We start from the raw sequence: 24,230 nt of genomic DNA on the forward strand, positions 1-24,230 counted from the left end.
GTCATCTGCACAGGAGACAACTTCATCCACAGTAGCCTCCTGACCTCAGGGTTTTTCTGAGAGAAGGCAAATTTTTCAGATTCAGGCGTGGACACTTCTGCTACAAGCCCAGGAAACACAGGGCCATTAGGCCCCAAAGCAGCGCTTTGGGACAGAGTAGTCATGCTCACTCCAATGGCCTTCGTCCCACCCCATGCCCAGCCAGGCTCCATCCTGGTGCTTCTGCAAACCCCAGCCTGAGCAATGGGCCTGTGTTTCTTGGGCTCCTGGGACAGAGCCTCCCTCATCAGGGGAGCTCCTCATACTCATCTTCCTGCTCACCCTGCTCTCTCCTGATGGACACTCAGAGGTAGGATTCGATCCACCAACAAGTGCAACCCCACCCTCTAAGGACCAGTACACTGCCACTTACCCCTGGGTTCATGCTCAGAAGAGAGCCTGGGCCAAATGACCACCAAGAACTCCTGAAGAGGTGGTGGGCGTTCAGTCCAGTGGATCCCCAGGAGAGGGGCCTGATGAACAGGTCGCAGACAGGTCAGTCACTGCTTTGATGAGTCTCATGGATGGAGCAGGTGGAGTTGTGTCAAGGGAAAGAGATGGAGGAAGGCCAGAAGGACAGCCAGAGCACAGCCAGGCCCATTCTGCAGGTCCACCATCCAGCTCTAGACCACTTACAGCAGGAAATACCGGTTGAACAAGATGCCCAAGGAAAGAGCTCCACGGCCTGGGGAGCCAGGGCCGCGAGGACCATGAGCAATGGACAGTGGCCCTGCGTTGTTTCTCCATCACTTCTTGTGCAAATGCCAAGTCAGAATATCCAGAGAGAAGACAGACAAAAATGAGAAATAATAGCTGGCACCCCCACACTCTGGCAGAAGCAGCAGGGAGTGCTCAGAGGAGTCACTCAGTGTTTTCACTTGGTAGCTTTCTTCTTTGTAACTTTTTAGAGCTCATTAATGTCTTTAAGGTCTCTCTCTCTTTTTTAAACAGTAATAAACATTCTTCCAATGTTGCCTACCTCACTCTGGTCTTCCTGTGTTGACAAGGCCCCACCATCCAGGCTCAAGGCACAGTTAGGTGAGACTAGCAAGCCAGGCCAAGGCCCCTTCACCTCCCAGCTCCATGTTCTCCCAGCCCTCCCTCCGAGGCCTTACTCACCATCCCCGGGTCCAACCCTGCCTCCCTGGCAGTTATAAGTGAACCACCCAGGAGCTTCTCAGTCTTTCCTTCATGGAGGCACTTATTTCTCAGCTGGACACTGCCCGTGTCTGCCCTGGTCAGTCTTGGGGGGAGAAGGGCTAAGGCCCAGGACCAGTCTCATGCTGGCCAGGCAGAACTTCCCTCACCAGTCACACCAGATGGGAAACATGTGTTTGGTCTCTTGTTCAGCTCTGTCTGTCATGACAAGGACACAGACCAGCCAGTAGAATAGCAAATGTTTATTTTATGACAGTCCTGCAGGCCAGAAGTCCAAGCTGGTTGATTTCTCCTGCGGTCTCTGTCCTTTGCTTGTAGAAACCTTCTCCTCCCTGTGGCATTACAGGGTGCTGTGTGTGATCTCCTCATTTTATGACACTAGTCATGTTGGATTTGGTCCACCTTACATAGCTCATTATGACTTACCTGTTTAAACACCCCATCTCCAAATACAGCAGCACACTTCGAGGTTCTAGGAGCTAGAGTGTCAACAGAGGAATCTATAGGAGACACAATTCAGCCCATAACAGCCCACCCTGTGAGCCCCAAAAGTTCATGTCCTTCTCATGTGCACAATTTACCCACTCCATCCCAACAGCCCTAAAAGTCTCTCCCAATTCCAGCAACAGCTGTGAGTCCCAAGTCTCCTCCAAAGATAACTCAAATCAGGTGAGGGTTAGACTAGGGTGTGATTCATTGTAGGGTCAAATTTAGCCCATACAGGAATATGAGTGCCAGGAAGGAGGGGCAGGTAGGAGGCACTGATGCGGAAAGGTGTTTGCCAAGGTAAGCAGAGCAAATGCTGGAGTTCAAGGGCATACTTTAGACTCTAGTGACTTGCAATAGGGAAAAGTCTACCATGAGTAGACTCTACTGGTGTGGGGTGATGGGCTTTCCAGGGGCAGTAAGGGAGTGGGAAGTTGGGGAAGTGAAAAATTATCATGGGCTGCCTGGGATCCATGGAATGAGGCCAGCTGTGGGCTGGTGTGGTGGACATCAGGATTCTGTCCTCCCACGGAGAACAAGGCACAGGCCTCACCTCCTGATATGGCAGTGCAGAGCAGGGCTCTTGAGTCTGAAAAGATATGCCTGGGAGATAGGAGACATTTGGGAGGGCAGGTGACAAGTTCACAACCAAAAGACTTTTGAGCAAACACTGCAACAGCAGGAGTCAGGTGTCAGCTAAGGCATTCGATTCTGTCTGTGTTTTCCAGAAGGGCTTTACCAGACCAGAGTGTCCTAGAGACTTGGCCTTGAGCTGCTAGAAACTGTTTCTTCTAGTCTTTATGAGCCCAGATGAAGGCTATGTGAGGGAAGCTCAGAGGGGCCTGGGTGAACTAGTCAGTCAGGAGAAAGTCCTCTTAGCATGGCCACAGTGGCCAACAGAAGTCAGACTGAGAAGCACCGTGGCAGCTCCCTATGTCAGGAAAGAGGCATTTTACCAAGAACAGGGGTGTGTTTCAGTGGTGTTACTACCACAGGAGCAGTACAAAGATAGGAAGGCTGAGATAGGACTTATGGCCAATGTCCACTGGATAGTGAGCTGCAGAGACACTGGGCTTGGGCCAGGATTGCTGGGTAGGACACAATGCCAGGGGTGTGGGGTGCAGGATCTGGAGCACAGGGTTAATGGCTGTGTCCCAGCCCCAAGGAGAGCATCCCAGAGCTATAAGAAACTTCACACTCCTGCAGTCAAAGTCCAGGCCAGAATATGACCACATAAACCTCCCTCCCAGTGAGCAAGACAAATGATGGAGGTCTTTCCACTCAGAGAACATTCAGCCCTCAAGGACACTTCTAGGCATCACCCATAGCCCTATGTGAATAGCAGACCTCTGCACTCTGCCTTTCCGGGACCACTGGCTTCTCAGGGCTTGTGCCTGCATAGAGACCATCATGTGACATGCATATACATGCATCATCATGTGACACACACAGTCACACATCTTGCACAGGAACACAACACCTGCCAATTCCCAGAGCCGCATCTCCCATACTTCAGTACTGACCAACCTGGACCCAGCCCACTGCCTCAGTCACTGTCCTGAGTGTGGACAGCCTGGCAGACTGAGGAAAGGAAATACAGGGAAAGGGAGGTAGCCAGTCACCATGGCCAATCAGGCTGAGCTGAGAGGGTACAGACTCCATGGCTCCTGGGAGATCAAGCCTTCCCCAAGGACCCCAGTCCTGTCCCAGACATCGTCTCCAGAAACACCAGCCCAGTGTGGCCACTGTGGTCCTTACCCACAGAGCTCAGAGCACAGCCCTAGCCCCTGCTCCATGTCTTCAGGTTCCTCCTGCCTTGAGAGTTGCTGTGTCCACATGGAACTGACCACTGCCCACACATGCTCACTCCCCCATGTGGGACTCAGGAATTGGGGTTGCCCACACCTTCCCTCTCCTCTCTAACCATCTGAGATATCATCTCACACTTCCTCCCCATGCCTGGTCCTGCCTCTCCAGTTCCCTCCCCTGGACCAAGCATTAGCCTCCACCTATCTGAGCCTTCCATGAAGACTCCAGGATCACAGTCAACCATAGCTGACCACAGAAAGGCTCAACATAAATGATCCCAGCCCCACCTCCATGCCTTGGGGCCCCTCCCTCAACTCCACACCTGCCTGATCCCTGAGTCAGCCTCCTGCTGCCTCTTGGTACCCTACAGCCTCCATGTATTCCACATGTGGGTTCTCATGCCCCAGCATGTCCCGTCAGCATCCCGCCCTCCTCCTGACCACTCAGACCTTCATAAGTACCATAAACACATACAGATACATGCCTTGGCCACGGGAATCATCCATCCATCTGATCCTCTGGCCCTCAGACCAACCGAGGCTTCAGGCTGGACCTCACTGGCTGTCCCTGAGCCCATTCAAGTCCCACCTTGACATCCATGGTGTGATATCCATGTGTGATGTTCATGTATGATGCCCACAGTGGGACACCTGTTCCATGATGTCCATGTGTGATGTGTGTGGTGTGACATCATGTGGTCCTAGAATGCTGAATGGATACTGGACACAAGAAGGATAACAGAGCCATCTGGGCATGTTTATCTGAGGATTAATGGCCCTGGAGGCCACAAAGCCCACCCTTGCTAGGGGACCCCACGCCCTGTGACCCAGGAGGGCTCACACAGCAGCAAATCAGACTCTCGGTAGCCTGGAAGAAGAATCTTCTGTGTGAATTAAGGGGACACAACACCAGGCTGTGCCTGGCCTCTACCCAGCCAAGTGTTGCTACTGAAGTCTTGACAGGGATGGAGACAGAGGCCAAGGCAGGCAGAGGAGCACAGGGCAAGGGCCCCAGGTCCCAGAAGTGGCACAGGAGCCTAGGGACATTCACACAACAGAGCCTGCAGGGACAGGGCAGAGGCTATGGGCCCACGACTCAGGCCAGGCCCCTAAGACCATCTTAGTGTCACCCTCTGGTTTGAGCTGAGTCAGTGCACAACAGAGGGAAAACTGCCTGAACACTCCACTTGCCCAGCACAACCCCTGACTGATCCCCTCACACACACTTGACCTAGAGTTGCCCACCACTACCCCATGCTGACATGCCCTGAGGGTGGCCCCTTTCCCTACTCTCCACAGCCGGTCCAGTGACCACAGCCCGGTCAACAGGAAGCAACCCAAAACTCTGAGTCTTGTCCTCTCTGTCCAAGCCCCAGGCCTCTGTTCTGCTGCTCTCCCATGACCACAACTCCTAGAGCACACACCTGAAAGAGACATACACCTGCCCTCACAGAGACTCTCACACCTGCATGTTGCCACAGCCTAGAACTGTCATATGACATGCCTGTCAGTCACAGTATGGGAACTGTCACATGAAAACTGTCATATGACACAAAAGGCCTGCCCGCATAGACCATCACGTCACACACACAACCACACAAGTCTGGCACAGGAACACACACAAACACACACATCTGCCAATTCCCAGAGCCCCATCCCCTACACCTCAGTACTAACCACCTTGGCCACTTGTTCCCTTTGCCAAGTCCCTCTCCCGTGTTCACTCACTACCTCCTGCATGTCATTGGTCTTCTCTTGACTTCCCCCTGCCCTCCCCCAGTACAGCCTACCACCACATCAGCCTCTTCCAATCAATGGTCATGGATGTCCATTTCCCCCATGAAATCTAGGCGCTGGGGAGCAGGGATGTCTGCTCCTCATCGTCCCCATGGGCCCTTCCAGCTCCTGTTCTCCAATGCTGGAGAACTCACGGTAAAGTCACGCAGGTCCCTGTGACTAACCCATTTTCTATTGGCTCCCATTCGGGACCTGGCACAGATGTGGTATGGGGGCTGGATGGTCAGGCAAGAGCAGAGTGTGACTGAGGCCACACCACCAGCACATAGAGAGTGGGTCCAAACTCCAGCTATGCAAACCCCTCACCTTACCATCCACTGGGGTCTTTCCTAAAGGTGAGCTAAAGGCTAGATCAAGGAAAGAGACCAACATGGGAGAGCTCATCTACAGCAGGGTGTGAGCAAAACCATGCTAGCTGAGGAGTCAAGAGCAGCTAGGGTACAAAGACATAGCCAAGAAGTCATGGGGCACAGGACACAGGAGATAACCTAGGCACCAGGCAACCAGCTCCTAGCCTTCCCAAGCACATGCTCATACTGGAAGCAGGTCTCTCACTGTTCATTCCACACTGCAGGCATACTCCCATGGGAAGAGGATGCTCACCTCCCTTTCGACACCAGCCTCAGCCAAAGGAGCATGCACCATATGGATCCACCAGGGCTCTCTTCTTCCCTGAGAACTGGCATGTTCCAGAAAACACACTCCTTGGTCTGGATCTCAGAACAAAGTCCCAGAAAAACTGAAGTAGACATAGAAGTGAGGGAGAAATAAGCCTGTAATACTGTGAGTTTTTCCTCTTGGGAAGTTTGTTATCACAGCTTGCCCTGGCAAAAGCTGACTGAGACAGACATTGCCAAAATGCTGGTCCTCCACTTCAAGCAAACTTGAAAACAAGCACTACCATGTCTAGTAAACACATACAATGTCCACACTGTGTTGCAGCTTTTACAGAGCTGCCAAGATTCTCAGAGAAGCTTGAGCAAAGGGACATGAGAGATATAGAAGACAGATAGGTAGAAGATACATAGATAGATAGATAGATAGATAGATAGATAGATGATAAATAGATAACAGAGATAGACAATACGGGCAATACATTAGATACATACAAACAGAAGGTATAGGTATATAAATGATAGATAGAGCTATACAGACAGACGATAGATAGATATGATAGGTAGATATAGATAGATGATAGACAAGCACATACAGAGCTATAACTAAAGCTACTTTACAGAGGGTGATGACATAGATGCACATATATAGAAATTGATTGATTGATATACCCACTCAAATAGAACTCAAAATACTACACTTTTAAAATTGTGTCAGGAGTGCTAAAATGAGTTTATAAACAGATACAAAACTTCTCTTTCTGAAGAAGGCAAGGAGAAATTTGTTGTCCTTCCAAAGAAAATTTGAATTATTTGCATTGCTCTCACAAATCATAATCTAGACCTAAAATAAAATGAATGACATGAGTGTAGAATGGGGATTGTTTGGAGATGGGAACCAGTGGGGAGAAGGTGAAAAGAGGGGGTGATGAGGGGTAAAAATGATCGAAGTGTATTGTATGGAAATATCACAATGAAACCCCTTTGTACAATTAATATATGCTAATGCTGTAAATTTTTAGATGTCTTATGAGCCAGTTAGTAGCAAATCAAATGTAAAATAAAGCTCTGAATTGCTACCAATCCAAAGGAAATCTACATGGCTGTCAAGTATCGATCAATTTTTATTATATATTTTATTAGGATATACTTGTGATACGGGGGCATTCATAATGACAATTCTGATTAGATTTATGCTGTACATTAGTTGCATTGCCCCATCGTCTCTCCCACCCAGCCCCCTTCCCACTCTACTTAAAGCAATTGCAAGAGATTTTTCTACTTCTGTTTCATATAAGTATATGAAGACCATCTACCACACACCGTCACCTTCATCACCATAGTTCACCCTCTCCCTCCCACTATTCCTGACCCCGCACACACTGTGCCTATTTTACAGTCTTGGTTCTCATAATTAATATTTGAGTTGACTTTCAGTGGGGCGTCTCAATGTATGCCCTATGTGGGTGTGCTTTACTTTGGTCCATTCAATCCCCTCAAATCTCTCCCTTACCCCTTTACCTCCCACCATCTGTCCCCCGTTTTTCAACATATTTCAGTACACATCCTTATATCCTCTACCTTCACATCTTGTGGTATGTGATATTACTTTTGCTCTATCATTCTCTTTTCCTTTGCCTCTTTCCCTGAGTTCCATAGAGTAGTAGTAGTTTCTAACAGTGGACAAATCTGAGTTTGTGTATGATCATATACAAACTTGTATATGATCATGCTTGCTTTTATGTATATGTTTATCTTTGGATCGATCTTCCACTTATGAGAGAAAACATGTGGTTTGTGTGTTTCTGATCCTGGCTAACTTCACTTAACCTAATGTTCTCCAATTGCATCCATTTACCTTCAAATCCCATGTCATTATTCCTTATAGCTGAGTAATACTCCATTGTGTACATATATACCAAAATTTCATGATCCATTCATCAGTTGTAGGGTGTCTGGGTTTTAGCTATTGAGAATAGTACTACAATGACAACAGTGTACAAGTGTCTGTTTTATATTATTTTAGGTAGACTCTCAGGCAATTATCTATCAATTATCTGTAATTTATAGAGTTGCAAAGTAGCTCAAACACCATGAGAGGACTAGAGCCCACAGAGTTAGAGAATCTGTTATGGTTGCTTCCCACTGAAGCCCCCCAGTAATACTGTGGTATAGTTCAGTCTTTCACAATGTTTTCTACAAACATATGTAGCTGACAAATCATGTCCACAATATATAAAGAGCTCCTGCAAATCATAGAAAAATCAAATGATTCAACATAGAAATTGGCAAAAGAACTGAATGGAAGTTTTGCACGACCCAGCCCTTCAGCATCTGGAAAGGGTCTGGACCACAGTCATCATCAGGGAACTGAGAATAAAGAGCCACGTGAGAGAAGGCATCCTCTACTCCAGTAGTGCTGGGGCTGCTTATATCAGACTGACATTTTGGCAGACAGCAATTATAAGCTCTGGGAAAACTGTTTTTAAAAACTGATCTGAAGCACTGGCTCATGACCAAAATCAGGCAGACACTGCAGGGCTTCTTCCCTGGAAATATCTCTCTGAAACACATCCCAGGTGCAACGAGAATTGAGGCAAAAAAAAAAAAAAAAAAAACCTGCAACCATCTTTGCTAGAAGATGGAGGCTCAGGGCTGCACTTCAACAGCAGCTGGAAAAGAAAGGGGGTTCCTATAGAAGGGAGCCACCCAGGGAGAGCCCTGAAACCTGCAATAAACTCCACTCCAGGCCTTTCCTGATGCCTTATACACACAGGGGTAGGGAAAACTCCCAAGGGCCCAGAGAGGAGCAACACCTGTGAGGAGGAACGAACTGAGATTTCAGGTACTTCCAACTTCAGGGCAGACAGGTTTAGGAGTTTGAGTCCCATTGTGCTGCCTGCCTCTTAACATGAAAAAAAATCAGTTCTCGGCAATGGCAAAGTATAAAACCCATAGTCCACAGTGTATATCATCTACAACATCCAGCATGCATTCAAAAATCCTAGATATGCAAAGAAATATGAAAATGTGATCTAGAGTCAAAAGAAAAGCAGTTAATGGAGATCAATCCTAATATTATCAGACACAGACCCAATTATCAGACAAGGACTTCAAAAACCTATTTTAAAAATGTTCAAAGACTTACAGGAAAACATGATCATAATGAATGGATTAATTGGGAATCTCTACAGAAAAAATGGAAATATTCACTCTTTTCTAAAGAGTAAGAGAAAATCCTTGTTAGATATTCATCAGACAAGGGATTAATATCCAGAATATGTAAAGAACTCAAAAAATTAAACAACAGGGCTGGGGGCATGGCTCAAGTGGCAGAGTACTTACCGAGTATGCACAGGACCCTGGGTTCGATTCCAAGCACTGCAAAAAAAATCACACAACAAAAAGCAAATTATTTGATCAATAAATAGCCAATGGAAATGAACAGACATTTTTCAAAGGAAGAAGTAAAAATGGCCAATAAAAAACGGCATGAATGTTCAACATCCCTAGCATTCAGGGAAATGCAAATCAAAACTACAATGAGATCCATCTCACCTGTCAGAATGGCTATCATCAAGAAAACAAATAAATGCTGGCAAATTGCAGGAAGAAAGCTCCCTTACTGGTGGGAATGTACATTAGTGCAGCCACTGTAGAAATCAGTATGGAGTTTCCTCCAAAAAGCTAAAAATAGCACTACCAAATGACCCACCCATACCACTTCTGGGTCTATACCCAAAAAAATCAAGGTCAGCTTACAATAAAGACACCTTCACAGCCATGGTTTATTGTGGCTTTATTCACAAAACCAAATATGGAAGAGCTTAGGTGCCCATCAGCCGAGGAATGGATAAAGAAAGTGTGGTAAACATGCACAGTGTGGTTTTACTCAGCCATAAAGAAGGAGATGATGTCATTTGCTGGGGAAAGGTGGAACTGAAGCTCATCATATTGAGTGAAATAAGCCAGTGCCACCAAGACAAGTATCATATGTTTTCTCTCGTTTGTAGAGGCTAGGGGGAAAAAAACAAGGTCATGAAAGTAAAAGGGAATGCAAATAGTGTGGTGGAAGAGGAAGGGGGAGAGGGAGAAGGGAGAGGGGGGTTAAACGAGTAATAGAATGAGTAAATATGAGCCAAGTGTATTCTATGCACACGTTGCAGTGCCATGAGGAAACCCCGTACCACATACAATTTAATGTGCACCAATAAAATTTTTTAAACATGATGCCAAGAGGTTTGTCTAAACGAGGATAGGGAAACTAGAACAGAACATTAACGTACTTCATGAACCCAAAACAGTACAGGGAAGTAGAGGAAACGACAGCAATCCCGCTGAATGGAAGGGAGAGACTTCGGGAGGCTGAGGAGGAGCAGGCAGCAGTGGGGCCCAGGGAAACATCGCTCTGGAGGAAATGAGGGGCTTGTACTCAGGGGACAACATGGGATCAGCAGTCCCAAAGTCCTATGGGGGAAGGCAGCCTAGCCTCTCCATGAGCATGGAGGCACTGATGACCTCAACAGAGGGCTGGGGGTTTCAGCCCTCAACTAAGTCTGGAGGATCTGAAGACAGCTGGGATCACCAACAGCTGCTGTCACTTGGATCAAAGGGCCTAAGAACCACCTGCCACCTGGCCCTCAGTCTAAGCGACCATTGGTCCCTTGGTCCCCTAATGTTGGGGCCTGTTAGTGGCAAAGAGCGAGTTCCTAACTCTGGTTCTTGTACTCTACAGGGCATAGCCCTGCTCTCTAAGAGCTCAGTTTTAAAGCACATTCATTTATCTATTTTTTTCTAACTCTCTTAAGACAACTTTGTCTCCTGTGATTTAATTTTACAAATTAAAATTAATTTGTTCTTTCATGGTGAGCTCTTGAATATCACGATTGAGGCACGTCCAAGGCAATGGTGGGTGTGACTCCATCTCATCTCTGTGTCCTGAAAAAAACATCAGCACAAGCCAGGCATGGTGGTTCATACCTGTAATCCCAGCACTCAGAAGGCTGAGGCAGAAAGATCGTAAGTTTGAGGCCAGGCTAGGCTACATAGCGAGATCATGTCTAAGAAAAGTGGGGGGAGTGGTACTTGTGGAGTGGCTCAAGTGGTAGAGAGTCTGCCTAACAAGTGTAAGACCTTGACTTCAACCTCCAACACCACTAAAAGAAAAATGTATATCCATTGCCAAATGAGAAGTCATTTTGTTGTACCAAAGAAAACTTTTTTTTTTTTTTTGCGGTACCAGGGTTTGAATTCAGGGCCTACACCTTGGGCCAATCTGCCAGCCCTGTTTTTTGTGTTGGGTTTTTTCAACATAGGCTCTCACAAACTGTTTGCCTGGACAGCTTTGAACCTCAATCCTCCTGATATCTGCCTCCTGAGTAGCTAGGATTACAGGCGTGAGACACCAGTGCCCAGCAAGAAAACTATTTTGAAGTATCTCACTTTTTTTAAAAATTGTCTTTGTGTGTTTTGTACGCTTAGAATTTTTTTCCATGGTACATCATTTTAGTGACTAAATTGACGCCTTTAACAGAAAACAGAATGACAGGTTCCTAGGGGTCCTGTAAACAACAGCCTGGATGGAAGCCTGTGAGCGTGAAACAGTCTCAGTCAACCAAGCCATACAGGTTCTCCAAGTCGCACCTCGCCCTCCTCCCGGAGGGGCTGTGCACAAGGCTCATATGAACACCAAGCCACATCATTCTCTCCCTACCCATCACTAAGAGCTGGCTGGGGGCACTTTGGCCCTATCTGAATAGAAATCATGGATAGACAAGCAGCAGCTGTCTTAGTGTTGGTGGCTCTGAGTTCCAGAGGTCCACAAGCTGGGCTTCCAAATCTAGAGGCTTGAGCTCTAGCCTTGGGGACGAGAGGCTGGTGGAGCCAAGGCTGTGGGTTTTGCTGTGCTGCTCAAGGCAGAGGCTTACTGTTCTGGGCTGAGAGTATCAATGACAAGGACTAGTTGCAGCTCCCATGCAGTGGGTGCCTCTGCCCCTTGCCCTTGGCAGCTCTCTGAGCCCTTCTAGTGACCAGGCCCTGCAGTCCTCAGCTTCAGCCTTCAGGCTCTTCACAGACTCTCACCTTCTTTATGCTTCTACTGTCCTTCCGAATTCTGTCCTCACTTCTCCCTCAGGAACTCTTCAGTCACCTCCTAAAGTAATAGCTCAGAGCTTTGGGTGTCAAGGCCCTTAGATCTCAGTGTCTTTCTGGAACTCTTCAGCTACCTCTTCATTGCCACTCCTACCACCAGGGCTAGAAGCCTGGAGTCTTGTCTGTTCTCTATGCACCCAGCCTTCCCTAACAGTGATAAAGACCACAGACAGGCAAAGAGACCACTTGGGGGAAACCTTTCTTTTTTTTAATTTTATTTTATTCATATGTGTATACAATGTTTGGGTCATTTCTCCCCCATTCTCTTCCCCTTCCCTTACCCCCCCACCCCTTCCCTCTCCTCCCCACCCCCTCAGTACGTGGCAGAAACTATTTTGCCCTTATCTCTAATTTTGTTGTAGAAAGAGTATAAGCAATAATAGGAAGGAACAAGGGTTTTTGCTAGTTGAGATAAGGATAGCTATACAGGGAGTTGACTCTCATTGATTTCCTGTGCGTGTGTGTTACCATCTAGGTTAATTCTTTTTGATCTAACCTTTTCTCTAGTTCCTGGTCCCCTTCTCCTATTGGCCTCAGTTGCTTTTAAGGTATCTGCTTTAGTTTCTCTGCGTTGAGGGCAACAAATGCTAGCTAGTTTTTTAGGTGTCTTACCTATCCTCACCCCTCCCTTGTGTGCTCTCACTTTATCCTGTGATCATAGTCCAATCCCCTTGTTGTGTTTGCCCTTGATCTAATGTCCGCATATGAGGGAGAACATACGATTTTTGGTCTTTTGGGCCAGGCTAACCTCACTCAGAATGACGTTCTCTAATTCCATCCATTTACCAGCGAATGATAACATTTCATTTTTCTTCATGGCTTCATAAAATTCCATTGTGTAGAGATACCACATTTTCTTAATCCATTCATCGGTGGTGGGGCATCTTGGCCGTTTCCATAACTTGGCTATTGTGAATAGTGCTGCAATAAACATGGGTGTGCAGGTGCCTCTGGAGTAACCTGTGTCACAGTCTTTTGGGTATATCCCAAGAGTGGTATTGTTGGATCAAATGGTAGATCAATGTTTAGCTTTTTAAGTAGCCTCCAAATTTTTTTCCAGAGTGGTTGTACTAGTTTGCATTCCCACCAGCAGTGTAAGAGGGTTCCTTTTTAGGGGAAACCTTTCTTAAGGCCTAATGTTGCAACATGGTGGAGAGCAGGGAGGGTAATTTATGGAAGATAAGACTCCAAGACTAACCAGAAAATAGCAGAAATATACAGCCTGCTCCTATAGCCAGAAGAGAGGTGTGGCATGCTCCCGCACAGAATGTAACTCCACCAATCACAGCCCAGCATGTGCACAGCTTCTGGTTCCACCAATCACAACCCTTACATGTGAACCAATCACAAGCCTCAAATAAACACCAATCACAAGACTGCACAGGTACTGCCTCCTTTCTTAAATCCCAAGCTCTTTCCTGAGTCACTAGGAGAGGTGTTCCTCCTCCCTGACCTTTTTGAGTACTTCTGTTACAGGGTCCAGAGCATCTGAGGATGGGGTCCCCTGGAGCAGCTGCAGGAGAGGTCATTTGGAGGTCATGGTGCAGTCTGGAGCAGCAGAGGCAGGGGCAAAGCCTCCTGAAGCAGAAGTTTGGGGCTTCAGCAGCAACCATGTATGCAGTCTTTTTTTGCTGCTGGAGTGTAATTACCTCGAGGAGTCCGTGAATTGTTTGAAGCAGCTGAGATGCCATGATGACATCCAGCTGGTGGCTAAAAGAGAGACTGCTGAATGGACAGCTCCTTGCTCAAGACAGCCAGGCACAAAGAAGGGTCTGATAGCTGTCAATCAAAGGTTCAACTCACCAGCCCCAACAGTTTAGCTTATTAGAAGGAAAAGTAAACATTCAACAGCCTTCACAACAAACACCTATTATCAACACTGACATCCTTAACATTATTTAGCAGTGCTTAACTCCTAGGCAAATATCCTTAGGAAGAGTTGGGCCCCTCTGTCTCACTCTCACCCCACATAGGAAGGCAAAAATAGTACAGTTCTGTCTGGCACATTCTGCCCCAGACCCCTACAGGGCCATTCAGGGTTGGGGTAGGAGGCAGACTGTCATTGCCCGCCCCCCCCCCCCACACACACACACAGGCACACACATGCATTCAGTTGTATGCAACTGAGACGCAATCCATATGGGAGCAGATCTGTCCCAGAGCACTGGAGAAAGGAGCCACACTTCAGAATGACCAGAGGGCAGCTGGCCCCAAGTGGAGCCCTGGTGCCCTGGTCCTGGCCGAGGGGATGGTGGTAAAGGCAAAGCAGGGTGACAGCACTACAGATGCTGTCCTGCTGGATCCCGCATGGACACCCACAGAGTGCAAGAGGGTACCTGGGCCCCTGGACAGGAGGGAGTAGGCAAGGGAGTGGACCTAGCAAGCACCAGGAGGGAGATGGACCCCCACACACTGTGAGGTCATCTCCTTCCAGGTTGCCACCACTGCAATCCAAGACATAGCCTTGCCTGCTGCAGCACCAGCAGCAGCCCAGCAAGTCCTGGGGTGCCAGGGAAGAACCAGGGGCAGGCAACCAGGGCACAAATGCCCTGCCCCTTATGCCCAAAGCTGGGAGAAAGTGAGCAAAAATATGCTAGGTGGGTCAGGTGGAGCCCCCGCCTACCACTCAGTGCCCACTGCAGAATGCAGCACCTGACCTAGAGGGGCAGGAGGCTCCCCACCCCTGTGGTTTCCCTCAGAACCATGACTCTTTCCAGAGAACTGGGCATTTACTCCTCAGTGTCCAACACATGTCTGTCTCCTGAGCTGAGGGCAGGACAGGTGGCCTCAGACAGCCTATCTGGGAGGGAACAAAGTCACCCCTAGGCCCTGATGGTCCTGGCACCATCAGACTATGCTGGCTCAACTCCCACCCTGCCTGCCCCTGCCATTGCCTAGCAGTCCTTCTGGGTCTTCCAAAGTACCTGAATGTCTCTCTGAGGAAGTCAGGCCTGGCAGAGTCTACATCCCTCAGCCCTGCTACACAGGGACCAATGGCCCTGGGATTCCTTGGTCCAAGGATCAGAGTCCTGGTGGCTCTCCCCAAATTTCCCACAATGACAAGCCAGGCTAGTAGGTGCATGTGACTTCCCTGTGAGTGTGCATGGACCTCCAAGGGACTCCTGAAGACACACAGGCCTGCAAAGATGTCAAAGATATAGCCTGCACTCAGTCCAAAACCTCACTCCACACAGGGAACATTGGCTACAGCCACAGTAGATGTTTCAGGTGTCCCCAGGGAGGCCACCAAGACCAGTTTTACATACTGCCTCCAGTACAGACATGGCATGACACCCCCACGGATCAGGGGCAGCAGGACCTTGCAGAGCCAGGCCATCTCTCCATATGCATATATGTAGGCTGTTCACAGCCTCCTGACTCCCCTGGCAGGGCAACAGGAGAGGGTCCCAGGCTGTAGGACTGTCATCTGGGATTGAGTACCAGGTCAAGGTCACCCACCTCAGGGTGCCAGCTCCAAGCCTTACACAGGAACAAGGACACTGGCTCTGGGGGAGCCTTACAGGTTCACATGTGGTCCTCCTCCTGCCTCATTTCTCAGTCACAAAATAGCCAGCCCACTCTCCCCGAGGGGCTGCCAAAGGTGCAGAGATGGCACTACCAAGTGTCTGATCCCTTCTCAGGGCAGTGGAACCCCGAGTGGGCAGGCAGGATGGCCACCTAACTCACAGATGGCATCGAGCTGAGAGCTATGCAGGAGAGTCCTGGGACAGACTGCAGAGAGGATAGGCCCTTGCCTAGAACATGCCTGTGTGTCCCCTGCAGAGGGGCCTCACCTGAGACCCCAACATCACTCAGTCGACTTCCCAAGAACAGACAGAAAAGGGAACTTCCAGGGTTGCCGAGGCCTGGGAGTTCCCACCCCACTTTTAGCTGAGGGCACTGAGGCAGAGCTCCCTCCCCCAGGCATTATCACCTGAGCATAAAATAACGACAATGGTTACTAACGATTCATATCCTCTGGGAGCCTGTCCAGGGACCTGACAGATGGCTGCAGATGAGGACGGCCATGCCAGCCGCAGGCACCTAGAAGAGGACTTCAGGTATCCCATCCTGGAAGGAACCCCAACAAAGGAACTGGCCCAAGTGGCAGGGATGAACAGGTTACCAGGGCTAGTGATAGGGGAAGGGACACTTGGGCTGTCCTCCCACCATGAACAGAGACTGTTGGTCACTTGCATGTCATTCAGCTGTCCCTTCCCTGTATTGGGGCACAGGGAGATTAGAAACAGCCTAAAGCCCACAAGTAGAAGACAGGGGACTGTGAGTCTCAACCAGACAGGGCTGGACCAGGCTAAAGTCTAAAAAGGTCAGGGGGAGCTCAGAGACCCCAAGCAGGGCTGAGCAGAAATCTTCCTGCAAACAACCAGGACAAGGATGTCACCCAGAGACAGCTAATGGCAGCCGGCTAAATTGTACAGCAGGCTGGCTAAACTCCACAGCTGAGCTGGCTTAAGCTGAACTAGGTTGAGATGGGCTGAGCTAAAATGACCTGAACAGGATGGAGTGGGGCTGAACTGAGCAGAGCCAAGCTGAGCTGGACTGGGCTGAGATGAGTTGAGATGAGCTGGGTTGAGCTGGGCTGAGGTGGGTTGTTCTGGACTGGGCTGGGCTAGGCTGAACTGAGCTGAGATGAGCTGGGTTGGGTTGATCTGGACTGGGCTGAGCTGACCTGGGCAGGACTGGACTGGACTGAACTGAACTCAGCTGAGCTGGGCTGGACTACCTGAGCTTGGTGGGCTAAGCTGGCTTGAATTGAGCAGGTCTGGGCTAGGCTGGTTTAAGCTGGGTTGAACTGAGCTTGCCTGGGTTGGGTTGGGTTGAACTTGGTTGGGATGGGCTAGGGTGAGCTAGGCTGATTTGGGCTGAGCTGGGCTGAGCTGGACTGGCTTGAGCTGGACTAATCTGGGCTGAGCTGAACTGAGATGGGTTGAGCTGAGTTTGTCTGGGCTGGTTTGGGTTGGGTTGGGTTGGGTTGAACTGAATTGGGCTGGGCTGAGCTGGGCTAAGCTAGCTGAGCTGAGCTGGACTGGGATGGACTAAATCAAACTAAGCTGAGCTGGGCTTGGCCGGACTGAGCTAGGATGGGTTGAACTGGGCTTGGCTGGGCTGGGTTGAGTTGGGACAGGTTGAGCTGTGCTGAGCTGAGCTGATCTGGGCTGGGTTGGGTTGAGCTGGGCTGCGCTGGGCTGGACTGAGCTGGGCTGGGTTTGACTGGGCTGAGCTGGGCTGGGTTGGGCTGGGCTGGGCTGCGCTGAACTGAGCTGGGTTGAGCTCAGTTTAACTGGGCTCGGTTGGGTTGGATTAGATTGAAATGAATCAGGCTAGGCTGGGCTGAGCTAGGCTGGGCTGAGCTGGGCTAAACTGAGCTGAGCTGAGCTGAACTTGGCTGGACTGAGCTAGGATGGGTTAAGCTGGACTGGGCTGGGCTGGACTAGGTTTGACTGGGTTGAGCTGGGCTGGGCTGGGCTGGACTTAACTGGGCTGGGCTTGAATGGCTGAGCTGGGCTGGGCTAGGTTAGCCTGGGCTGGGTTGGACTGGGATAAACTGGGCTAAGCTGGGCTGAGTTGAGCTGGGTTGAGCTGGGCTGGGCTGAGCTAATCTAGGCTGGATTGGGTTGAGCTGGGCTGGGCTGGGCTGGGCTGAGCTTGACTGGGCTGAGCTGGGCTGAACTGAGCTGAGATGGACTGGATTGAGCTGGGCTGATCTGACCTGGGCTGAGCTGACTAGGACTGGAATGGGCTGGGATGAACTGAGCTGGGATGAATTGAGATGGGCTGGGCTGAGTTGAGCTGAACTGGGTTGAGCTGGGCTGAGCTAAACTAAGCTGAGCTTAACTGAACTGGAATGGGATGTGTGGATTTAGGCTGAGTTCAGCCGAAATGAGCTGAGCTGGACTAGGCTATACTGGGCTGAGCTGGGCTGAGCTGAATTGGGCTGGGCTGGGCTGGGCTGAGCTAGGCTGGGCTGAGCTGGGCTAAGCTAGCTGAGCTGAGCTAGACTGGGATAGACTAAATTAAACTAAGCTGAGCTGGGCTTGGCTGGACTGAGCTAGGATGGGTTGAACTGGGCTTGGCTGGGCTGGGCCCATGAGTAAGATGGGATGGGATGGGATGAGGTGAGGTGAGATTCTGCTGAACTGAGCTGATCTGAGTTTTTGTTGAGCTGAGATGGGTTGGGTTGAGCTGGGCTGGTTTGGGTTGATCTGGGTTGAACTTGCATGAGGTGAGAGAAGATTCTGCTGAACTGAGCTGCTCTGAGTTTTTGCTGAAATGAGATGAGATCAGTTGAGCTGGGCTGGACTGGGCTGAGCTGAACTGGGCTGAGCTGGGCTGGGCTAAACTGAGGTGATCTGAATTCAGCTGAGCTAAAATGTGATGTACTGAGCTGGGCAGAGCTAAGCTTGGATATACAGAGCTAGACTGAGCTGAGCGGAACTGGACTGAGCTTAAGTTGAGCTGAATGGGCTATACTGGGCTGAGCAGTGGTGACTTGAGTTTACCTGGGCCAAGCTGAACTAGGCTGGCTGAGATGGGCTTTATTGATCTGGTTTGGCATTCTTGTACTTAAATGAACTTGATTTGGGGAGCTGGATTCCTCCAAGTTGTTTAATCTGCTATCCTGGCACAAGGTTGTCTGGTGTGTGCTCAGCTGGACTGAGTAGGCATTGTGGAGCAGGGTGGACAGAGCTGTGCTGAGCACAGTGCTTTCTTGGGGCCTAAAGCAGCCTTAGAGACAGAGCCAAGCTGGGCTCCAGGGCCGGGGAGTGGTGCAGGCTGTGTACAAACCAGAGTAACTGGGGCAGGAGGACTCTGTCCTCTATCCAATGTGCTGTCAGGGCCAGTTTTTCCTGCCTCTCCCAAGGTGTCAGCAAGGACACAGAGAACTATGGAGGCCTGGCTGGTCAAGCAAGGGTTGAGGGGAAGGGAAATCAAGGCAGAGGACTCAAGTGTCGAAGGACCTAAGCCCAACAGACTCAGAAGGCAGAGGCCCAGGCCAGAGGACAGCCAGACCTTTCCTCAGTATTCCCCACAATTTTGTAGTGGGGTGGGAGGACTCATGGTCCTGGGAAGTCTGTGGAGCTACAGTCCCCATGTGATCTATGGGTGGGAGCATGAGGGACAATCTGGTGATTCCTGGGGTCTCTGGGTCCCCAGGCCTCAGGGGATTTCTGCACCCTAAGTTTTAGCCTAGGAGAGCACTGATGCCACTGCTTCTCCAGAGCCCACGTTCTAGTCCTCAGGGCTGAGACTAGTCGCTTCTTGGGAGCCCCTGTGCCCATGCTGAACTGTGGATAGTAAGAACAGCCTGTGGGGGGTGACAGTACAAGGGTGCCAGATGGCAGCCTGGAGCTTGGGGGAAGAGGTAGAATCAGACAGGGCCCTGGAGTCTGGATGAGTCTGTTCATCCAGGATGGAGCAGGGTCTTCAGTTCCCCACCTCTATCACAGCCACAACACCCAGACCCCCAGGCTGGGGACCAGTGTTTGTCTGAGGCCAGTCTGACCTGGACCTATTCTACAGCCTCTGTCCAGAAGCCCTTCGTCTTCCCCTTGTCGAACTGCTGCAACAACACTGCTCTCAAGACACTGGGATGCCTGGTCACAGGCTACTTCCCAGAGCCAGTGACCATAACCTGGAACACAAACTCCTCAAACACGAGCACCTGGAAATTCCCCTCCATCACTTCCAGCTCTGGTGTCTCTTTCACCGCCAGTCAAGTGGCCATCCAGGGCAAGTTGGCAGGACAACGCTTCACCTGCCAGGTGAAGCATGATCCATCTGCAAGCCACCAGAACAGGACTGTCAAAGGTGAGCAGGGCCAGGCTGGCTGCAACCACAGCAAGAGGGACCATGTAAGAGCAGGAAGGACTTCCAGGGTGAACAGGGGACAGGGAGAACAGGGGCAGGGGAGCACCCAGAGTACTTGGGACCCTGAGCTGGGGCCTGGAAGGCTCAGGGAGCTACTCATTGTTTGCCACCTCTGCCCTAGCTTGCATCTCTTCCAACTTCACCCAGCCCACCGTGAAGCTCTTCCATTCCTCCTGTGACCCCAGTGGGTCTCATACCACCATCCAGCTCTACTGCCTCATTTCTAACTACACCCCAGGTGACTTCAAGGTCACCTGGCTAAAGAACAGCCAGGAAATCACCAACAGGCAGTCATCCATCGCCCCATCCAAGCAAGAAGGCAAGCTGGCCTCCACCTATGCTGAGCTCAACATCACCCAGGAAGAATGGGTGTCTGAGAGCACCTTCACCTGCAAGGTCACCTATGAAGACTCCATTATTGAGGCCCATGCCCAGAAGTGCACAGGTACGGCCTCTCCTCACCCCAACACACAGACACTGAGATGTCTGAGGGCAGCAGGCAGGGTCTCACACAACCTTCCCTGTACCACAGAATATGAACCACGAGGCGTGAGTGCCTACCTGATTCCACCCAGCCCCCTCGACCTGTACTTCCACAAAGCGCCCAAGCTCACCTGTCTGGTGGTGGATCTGGAAAATGATAAAGTCACCGTGACCTGGTCCCGGTTGAGCAAGAGGCCTGTGCAGGAGAGCTCCCAGAAGGTTAATAGGTACTACAATGCCACAACCAGCATCACCTCCACCCTGCCCCTGGTAACCCAGGACTGGATTGAAGGCGAGACCTACCTGTGCACAGTGAACTACTCCTTCCTGCCCAAGCCCATTGTGCGCTCCATCACCAAGACCCAGGGTGAGCTGCAGACTGGGAGAGGAGAGTTGTGTCCTCCCTGGTGGTCAAAGAGGGTGGAGACTGAGCTGACCCATGCCTCTCCACAGGAAAGCGGGAGATTCCTGAGATCTACATGTTCCCACCACCGGAGGAGAAGGGGAACCAGAACAAGCTCACCCTCACCTGCCTGATCCAGAACTTCTTCCCCAAGGACATCTCGGTGCAGTGGCTACGTAACAAGGTGCTGATCCCAAGCAACGAGCACAGTACTACAGTGCCCCTGAACACCAGTGGCTCCAGAACCACCTTCTTCATCTTCAGCCGCCTGGAGGTCACCCGGGCAGACTGGATGCAGAACAACAAATTCACCTGCCGCGTGGTCCATGAGGCACTGCCTGAACCTAGGACCATTGAGAAAACAGTGTCCAAGAACCCGGGTAAATGACCTCTCCTTGCCTCCCTCCCTCCCAGGGCTTCATCCAGCTGGGGCAGGGAAAGAGGGCCAGCTAAACCTGTGTCCACTGTTGTAACGGCACCAGGAAGTCATTCCAATAAACTCTTGGTGTCTGCTTGGTGCCCTGGGCGCCTGTTCTTGAGGAGGGCTAGTTGCAGGAAGAGGAGTCTTGGCACAGAGCAAAGGACCCCCCAAGAGAGGGGGTGGCACACACCCAAGGGTGTGGCAGGAGAGAGGCCAGACTCATTCTTCTGCTTGTGTATTTGAAGGTACTTGTCAAATAGCGCATCACAGAGTGGCTCAGTACAGGGGCTCAGTTCAGGCATCCTGACCTTCCCTGTCCCCCATTGTGGATTCTGCCCTTCAAAGGGGTCCAAAGAGCCAAGCAAGGTCCTCAGGGGAGGGACCAAGCTGACCCAGCCAAGAAGGCCACAGCTCCCACCCCAGGTGTCCCTGGATACTCAGGCCCCTCCAGGTAGAGAAACAGCTCAAGGCAGAACCCTGCACAGGCACAGACAGGACTCCAGATGGCTCCTCTGCCTTCCCCTCCACTAGAAGGACATGGGGGCAAGTCCACCTACCCCATTCTCCTGACCACATGGTCACATCTGGTCTGGGTCTGCACTCTATCTTCCCGGGTCTTATCTGCCAGCCTCACTTCACCCAAGTTCATCCTGAGGGGTGGAACAGGAAGCCAGCCTCACTCGGTCAGTCACACCAAACTGTGTCATGTTCCCTGAGCACAGACAGGTGCACACTCGGGCCACAAAGTCACCCCAAATCTCAGGACAACTCCACCGGTGTCCGGAACCACAAGCTATGTAACTGCTGGCACCCCACTGGAGACACGCCTCACACATGCTCACATGTGGCCTGAGAAGAGCCCCCATCACTGCCTGCTAGCCAAGGCCCCTCCTGAACCCCTGCCTCAATACACCAAAGCCACTGGGTCAAAGGTAGAAACAGAGACCTTGCATCCCTGCTGGATCCCAGTGTCCCCATATGGCTACCTCCGGTAAACCCCAAGGACAGACAGATAGGGACAGACACAAAGATATATGCTGTGGGCTCCATAGTGCTCCCCTGCTCAACCACAGCCCAGAGCAGGCTGTGCATTCATCCCATGGTCTGGAGGATGGGGAATCAGAGCCAGGTCACCTAGGCCCCAGTGCACATACTCGTTTAGCTCACACACCCCAGATGACATATGCAGAAAGCACACATGCACCCATCGCCTCCACCCAGCACCCAAGAGTGTGCAATCTCCTTGTTGGAGACACCTCAGAGACTCAGGCACAGCCCCAGAGCAGGAGCACCACCAGAGCTGCACTCAGGCCAAGCCCTAGCTGGGAAAGGCAGAGGGGAGGGCAGCACCTGAGCTGACAGATAAACAGCACAGAAACTGGTGGGAGTGTTGGGTCAAAGCTCCTGGAAAGAGGGGAGCAGGGTCTGCAGGTTCCTCTGGATGCCCACAGGCCTGGATGCAGAGTTCATGCAACTGGACCAGTCCCTTGGGTACCTATCCCCAAGATTCCTGGGAAAAAGCCTGCACACAGGTTCTGGGAGCTGGGATGCAAGCTCAGAGCCCTTCTCGAGGGCCTGGGGGCTTTCTCTGAGGAGGGATTTGTGGGGCCATGTGGAGGAGTCCAGCAGTCATGTGAAGGAGAGAAGCCATGTAAAGTAGTGGGAAAATACACCCCACCAGGCCAGGGTGGAGAAGAGACAATGAGAGGTCAGGATCAGGAGAGGGCAGAGGACTGGGACTGCTCCTTCCTCCCCCACCCCCGCCGCCACATGCCAGCTAACTTGGACCCCCAACCCTCCAAGGTGGTCAGGGGCTCAGAGCAGTCCCACAGGAGGCAGGGCAGAGAGCTATGCCACTCTGAGCCTCAGCAGGGCTGCCTGAGACCAGCGAGGGCTCCACCCTTCCCACACTGCTGGCCCCAAGGCTGGGGAGGGCTGACTGGTTGGTACCCCCAGAGCTGGACCTCCAGGACCTGTGCACAGAGGAGGCCGAGAGTGAGGAGCTGGACGGGCTGTGGACCAGCACCTGTATTTTCATCATCTTGTTTCTTCTCAGCGTGAGCTATGGTGCCACTGTCACCCTCCTCAAGGTGGGGCCGATCCCTCGGGAGGGATGGGAGAGGGGCAGCGAAACCGCAGAGCCACCCTCACACACACCTTCCCCCAGGTGAAGTGGGTCTTCTCAGCCCTACTGCAGAGCACGCCTCAAGCTCTCCACGACTATGCCAACGTCCTCCAGCCTCGGGCCTAGGCTGGACACCAGCACCCTTACAGCATCCTGAGCTTCCTGTTCTGCCCTGGGTAGCAGGTGGGAGCACACAGACCCCACACTCACACAGAGGCCAGAGTCAGGGGCCCAAAAACCAACACACCAGAATCCAGAAGGTTCGTGGCCACAGTGCAGGCTGCCCCGGCCCCCTGAGACAAGCCCCAGAATAGCATCTGTCCCCTCAACAGAGCGTCTGGGGCTACAGTGGTCTCACCCCAGGCCTGTGGGCATCAGAGTCACACCCATACTGACTGAACAACCACAAAAACACAATGAGGGCCCAGAGCCCATGGCCTGACCACTACCCAGAATCCAGAACCAAAACTGGCACGCATTCAGAGGCTGTCTGAATGAAGCCCCGGCCCTCACTCAGAGTCCAGCTCCTTCTGCCCCCACCTGCCCCCAAGCCTGGCCCAGCCTTTCCCTCCTGCTCCCCACCCCCAGCTCCTATTCCTACAGAATGAAGAGGCAGACAAACCCCCAGGGGTGAGACTATAGGACTGGTGGGGACTTCAAACCCCTGGGCTGGGTAAGCAGTCCCACAGCTAAAGACAGACTTCCCACAGGAACGGGGGCTACCAGGCCCCAGCCCCAGGGCCTCATCAACCTCCATCCCTGCTCTGACAGTCCTGTCCCATCTCTGGGTTCTCAATAAAGGTCCTTTCCATATCCCCTCGTCTCCTGAGTGCTTTGGGGCAGTGACTAGGAGGGT

The 24,230-nt window shown here is 51.2% G+C and overlaps 2 gene segments (V, D, J or C); one reads left to right on the forward strand and one right to left on the reverse strand.

The window, feature by feature from the left end:
- Window positions 1-24,230, reverse strand: part of LOC141421460 (Ig mu chain C region membrane-bound form-like) — a 152,417-nt gene that overhangs the window by 89,128 nt on the left and 39,059 nt on the right. Inside the window, exon 2 of the C gene segment in view lies at window positions 9,248-9,283.
- Window positions 16,058-23,819, forward strand: LOC109683550 (immunoglobulin heavy constant epsilon-like). The segment is given in 7 exon segments: window positions 16,058-16,156; window positions 19,441-19,882; window positions 20,064-20,387; window positions 20,475-20,792; window positions 20,879-21,208; window positions 23,206-23,339; window positions 23,417-23,819. Coding segments are annotated over 7 exon segments (1,731 nt in total).

The sequence above is a fragment of the Castor canadensis genome, chromosome 3, assembly GCF_047511655.1.
Source record: "Castor canadensis chromosome 3, mCasCan1.hap1v2, whole genome shotgun sequence".
Taxonomy (NCBI): domain Eukaryota; kingdom Metazoa; phylum Chordata; class Mammalia; order Rodentia; family Castoridae; genus Castor; species Castor canadensis.